This window comes from Ornithodoros turicata, chromosome 1, assembly GCF_037126465.1.
Source record: "Ornithodoros turicata isolate Travis chromosome 1, ASM3712646v1, whole genome shotgun sequence".
NCBI lineage: Eukaryota > Metazoa > Arthropoda > Arachnida > Ixodida > Argasidae > Ornithodoros > Ornithodoros turicata.
In genome coordinates, this window is record NC_088201.1 from 142,568,631 (window position 1) to 142,574,718 (window position 6,088).

Genomic DNA, 6,088 nt, shown 5'->3' on the forward strand with positions numbered 1-6,088 from the left:
TTCATGAAGATGTCTTACTGGTGTTTCTGTCACAATCAAGAAGAGGTTGTCATCTTCGCACACAGCTAGAGCTTCTATCCTTGCAAATATAATCACCATTTCTTCTCGTCTGATGGCTACATAAAGGCCCGCACTGCAAGTCGTGCCAAAACACTGCGCACTCCGGCACATTTCTGAAGGCCTAGGAAGTGCTGACCTGCAGTATTCTAGTACGTAGTGAGGAAATGTGTGCTTCTGAGAAGAGTTGGTTGATGTAACGATGACATCAGCTCCAAACATGGTACCAGTGCAGAGATAACACTGCAGCAGCTCGTGTTTCCTTGCCAGTGTCGATGTCAGGTTTACGAAATTATTGGAAACTCTTGCCAGTATGAATGCTTGGACTCAAATCGTAGCGTCCACAGCCAGATCAGTGGGCCATACTTCAAAATCAGTTCTGGGTAGTGTAACAGGAAGTGATGTTTTGGTTTCAATGTCACTCTTGGAAATAGCTCTGTAATTAGTTCAAGGTACAGCTGAATGAGCTCGTTCAAGTACAATATTTGAGTCTGTGAGATCTTCCTTGCACAAACGAGGTTCACAATATCACGAAGCAGAAGGAAGAGTTGCCACACCTCGTCTGTAGGATCAATAATATCTGCCAAAAGGACAGGCAGGAACCTTAAAAAAATCCAATTTTGAGCAGCTTGACCACCAAGTGTCTTAAATCCTTCCTTGAGTGCTGGAGGCCTGTCTGCAGCGTCGTGACCTTGTAGTCGGAGTTTCTCCAAGCGGGCATTAAGAAGGTTTACGGAAAACCATCCCTTGCTTTGAAAATAACGCAAAAAAATGGCAACATCGTAACTGATAACGCCTTCCAAGACATCATGGCCTAGGCAAGGTGGAAGTCCTCTGCACACGTGAAATCCTGGTACCTCATTAAACAAGGACTCGAATTTAACACCTTTATTGTTTGCGGCGCCTGTGTCGTTCAAGTGAGCCACACAGTCAGCATAGTTCTCTGGTGTTCGGATTTCACCACTTGTGGTTACGCAGTCGTGAAATTCCTTCCTGGTAATTAAGCAAAATCTGCAAAAGTATTCACCACTGAATGATTCTAGAAACCCACCGATCTGGTGGGCACCTAAGTTGTCACCAAGGATGAAAGAAAGCTTGAATTTGTAATGTTTGTTATCAACACTCAAGCCAGATATCACAAGTTGTTTCACTTCTGCAACTAATCGTCCAAATACTTCTCTGTGGCCGAACTTCTTCAACAGCTTCTCAGTACAAAAGAGGCAAAGCTGAAGCTGATCCACCTTTGAGCGGTTATGCTGCTTCAGGTTCCCTAGTGTGAAGTATACCCCTAGTATCTTGTGCTTCTGCTTTGCAGAGCCAAGTGGATTCACAACCTCAAAGGAGTCTTGATACAGCATCAGTTGTATTTCATTACTTGAAAAGGAAATGTCTGCGTCCTTAAAAAGTGACCCATCAGTGAAATCGGAGAATGACATGCCAGCATCGTTTCTGCTGTTCAGTGCCTCCAATTGTGAAGTCACAGAAGGGTCGCGTAACATTCGTTGCATGGTCACTGTCAGTGGTACATAGTGCATTGTACCATGTTCCTTCTGGTCACTTCTTAGAGAAATTGCTACTGGTTCAGTATATCCAAAATGTTCCTTGAAGAACTTCATTTGCAGGTGCTGTGACGACAACTCGCCATTCCGTCTGCATGAATTAAAAGGCATATTTTGCTCCAGATCTGAAAGGATGCCTTCCTTCAAGCTCTGTCCAGAGTCTTCTGAATTCCTCTCAAAGCGGTCACACACTTTGTTCTTTACTTGATCCATTTTAAGTTCGACAATAGAAGCAACATCCTTTAATATCTTGTTCATTGTAGTGGGCGGGATGTGCAGCTTTGTTGTTCCATGTAAGATCAGCCGTGCAACCAACTCATTTTCACAAATATCCATATCCACATCTTCAGTCATGCCTGTACTTGTATTTTCAATCTCCAGCCCAAGATCGCTCTGAGAAGTTTCAGCTTCAGAAACAAATTCGCTCTCGTGAACTCTGTCACTCATAGTTTGCTCCACATGTGCAGACTGGGCCCTACCATGATATCGTGACATGTGGATGGATACTGCATTCTTGGATTGAAGTTCGGGTCTGTTCTTACATTGCGGATAGGGGCAGAACACAACTTGCCCGTTCGATATGTGCTCACGCAGGTGGGTTGCAATGAGGTTACCACTGCAGGACCTCCCACAGAAGGAGGCACTGCACTGCAGGAGGATATCATCGACCACATGTGTCCCTTTATCAACATGATTTCTCCTGCAATGGCTGGAAAACGCAGAGTACGTCGAGAATGTGGCGTTGCATGCCCGCTCGAAACACGGAAATCTGTAGTTGTTGATGTTGATATGCAATTTCTGATGACCAACGTAACTCGCTCGTGAAGAATGTGACGTTCTGCATTGCTTACAGGTGTACATCATCACTCTGTAAAGAAATAACGAAGCTCTAAAAGCCAAATTTAGAAGGCAACTAAACACAATCTTCCCAGCGGATCGTCCCTAGCAGATAGCTCAAATGACAAGTCGAGAAGGCACAGTCAAGCCAGCAAAGTGAATCACGTGGGTTCTACAGAGCCAGTCAACACCGCAACACAAGAAAAAAAAGTATTTAAAATGCAGTTCAAAGGTTGTTGCAGTATAGTAGAGCTCCGCACGGAACCTGGACCCGCACCATCCTGTTTTGATGTGGTTCGCCTCAGCACAGTGACACAGCAAATCGAGCCCGACCCGGCCCGTGTTTGCCTCAACTATCTGGCCCGGTCAGGTCCGATAACGCAGCGAATAGAGCCCGACCAGGCCTGGCCCGAGTCAGCATGCAAGTAGAGCGCATCATTCCACTTTTCTGAATATGCAGCTGAAATACCCCAAATACCATTCAATGACAAGGCAATTTTGCTGTGACGGTCATCCCAGTTGACGGTAACCGCGCGTAAAGAGTCGAGGTACAGCGTTTAACGACGATAAAACATGCGACACGGCACAGAAAAATAACTCAAAAGCGTATACTTGCGTCGGAAGGGCCGCGTTCGCCGAAGGTCTAAATCTCAACGAGGGCATAGAAAAAACACTCACAAAACTTGGACCCCACCGCACCAAACGTAGGCATGCAAAAATGACGTCTATGCGGCTCTGATAACTTATTCTTTCAAAAACGGGGCGTCCCCTAAACAAACAAACAACAACAAAAAATACAAGAGCAAACATGCGTACATTGCGTGATCATTCTTCGTCGTGAGTAATTACCTGCTTGACATGGCCCTGTCGGGCCAGTCAAGCAGGGTGGGCCAACCAAAATCGATGTCGGCCCGGCCCACAGCGCACTGAATAGACGGCCCGACCCCGGTCCAGCCGACCCACGGTCCGTGCACAGCTCTACTACACAATGATTATTCCTTGGAACAGGTCAAACTAACTGAACTAAAACTGAAACCAACAAAAAGGCGGGACTGCTCGCGCGGCAGTTTGTACAGCCGAAACTGAACCCCCCGCTCAACGACACTGAAAACTTAAAAACCAATAACGTATCTCTTGCCAAACGCGGAAAGTGTTCAAATAACGTTACAGGGCAATCAGACGGCGAAGAAGCACGCTAACGTAAACCAAAACCTACTCATTCCAGTCACAACCTATTATAGAGTTAGAAAACTGCGTATTCCTAGTATGTCGCGATAAAATGAGCTACGAACCAGCAAATCGAAGTGTTCTGCTCTACACAAGGCAAATTAATGTTCTGCGAAATGTTAACTTCGCGCGGGAAGGAGCATAACACAAACGCATACACTTCGGTTGGATATTGCAACCTGTAAAATGCAGTAAACAATACCTCAGACATCGCTACTTTATGCTCATGTTAACAATACAGAGTCATGCTTACCTTTGAAGACAAAAAAAGCAGAAGATGTAGCAGAGGGAAGCACAAACAAAACGACGCGTTCCTATTTCGCAAGTTGTTCATAGATGAGCCGACACAGTGTTGCTGCTTTGCCGGTGTTCGTCGGCGTTTCTACGCTGATCCCAACTGGTAAACAGCGGCGCGGAGCGTCGAAAATGGCCGAAAGTGCGCTATTCCCGGAAAGTTCCGTTAAATTAGGATAACGTAAGCGACCCGTAAAATTTTACAGTAACGAGTCGGGTAATTCTTCCGTTTTGTAGAAAAATTTCTCAGAGTGTAACTGCGCCCTATGGACGTAATGGCGTCAGGATGCCTTTCAACTGGACGAGACAGATTCTGTAAAGTTCTTCCGTCCGCCAAGAACCGCTCTCCGCACCGTTTGTAAGGACTTGTGACCGTGTAGTTCACTCCGTCTTAATAGCTACGGGTGTTGTGATGAACAACAAAGGCGAAATGGATGCATATAGTGTGTATAATGTTTGAATTGTTCTCTTTAACAGTACATTGCGGACATAGTGTTGATGTAGCAATGAAAGGAAGAGCAAAGGACTCTGTGGATTTTCTGAGGCCGATTGTCTTGAATAGTTTCATAACATTCTCTTGCTTCGTGCTGCTAACATGGAATTAAAACAGTTCACTGACGTTCTGTTCAAGCTCACTAGAAAACTGTTGCACTGCGAATTTATTTTATTTTAGGCGTCAGGATGCCTTTCAACTAGACCTTTGTAAACTCAACTTTTGTAAAGTTGTTCCGTCCGGGAAGAAATGCTATTCGCACTGTTTATGAAGCCTGACTGTAAGGCTGCGCGTTGTACTACATGCTTAAAGAAAAAGTTACATAAAGTTAATGAAATAAGTGTACACGTTGTGGAGAATGGGCAGCCTCCTCCTCTTTTTTCTTTTGATACTTCTCATTCCACTACGTCTTTCCTTTCTGGTCTCGGACTCCCACGTGAACTAGAACTCAGCACACACTAGTTCTCGTATCATACTTAAGATCATTCTCACCCGACACCATCGTCAGGGTAGGGAAATGATTTACAATTTTTTGCGTATAGCTGGACGATTATCCCTACAGTGATGTACATGTTGGTTAATTATTTTCACACGAGCCATATATTGAGACGGGAAGAAAAAGAACATGACGAACGAGCCTGGGAACGAACATTGGAACGCAATGAGCATGTATGAGAGCACGAGAATGCGAGCTGTCGGAACAAATGAAATAGTCCTATTGGTCAGAGAAGATGCAGCCTCGCTGCCAGCCTGCTCTTCGCTCAGGGCGGTGACATCACAACACGTGAGCGCTCACAACGTGCAAAATAACCACAAAGAAGAAGCTTCACGAGGAGCACAGATTGCGACCACGCAAAGCGTCGATAAAGTTGCTCGTTTCGTTAGCTCTGAACAGCTTAGCTCACGTTAGCTCACGAGACAGCTGAACGACTCGTTCAGCTGTCTCGTGCCGTTAAGTTGGACGTGTCAAACGATTAAGCCCCCTGATTTGTTGAAGGGGGGTGCCCATAGATGTATGTAATTAATTTTGAACAGCAGAGACCCTGGAAGACCACGGAACACGAACGATAAGAACGGCATGAACACAAGAGGAAAATCTATACCACTACAAAGAAGGTATTCTTATTCAATGTGATTACAATCAAAATTACAAGTTGTATTATAAAAAGTGTAATATTCCTATACATGAGAACCATTACTACAATAGCGGGAAGTTCTGATAGTTGTATGTAATTAATTGTGAACAGCAGAGACCCTGGAAGACCATGGGACACGAACGACAAGAACGACACGAACGCAAGAGGAAATGAAATCTATAGCACCACATTTAATCAAAGAAGATATTCTAAATCAAAACAACAGAGGAAGAGAATAATCTATCATTTAACTATCATAAAATTATCCTCGTGACTTAATCTAGTCGAACAAAATACAATTTTCATTCTAAGAGACACTACCAACCGTACTTTGCTTTTATGAATCCAACACAGAGAATAGATATATTAAAAAATGAAGTCCACCGCATAGCACGCTCCTAGCCAACAACCGGCTCTAATAATATCTGCCCTGTTTTTTTTTTTTTTAAGACGGGAGGCGTACGCCTGTTTTGTGACATTTATGA

At 44.4% G+C, this 6,088-nt stretch overlaps 1 protein-coding gene across 1 annotated transcript; it reads right to left on the reverse strand.

The window, feature by feature from the left end:
• Positions 1-341: 341 nt before the first annotated feature.
• LOC135386209 (uncharacterized) lies at positions 342-2,063 on the reverse strand. Its single transcript, XM_064616007.1, has one exon. It carries the CDS (start codon positions 2,061-2,063, stop codon positions 342-344), a length of 1,722 nt encoding a protein of 573 aa, XP_064472077.1.
• Between the last annotated feature and the right edge of the window lie 4,025 nt (positions 2,064-6,088).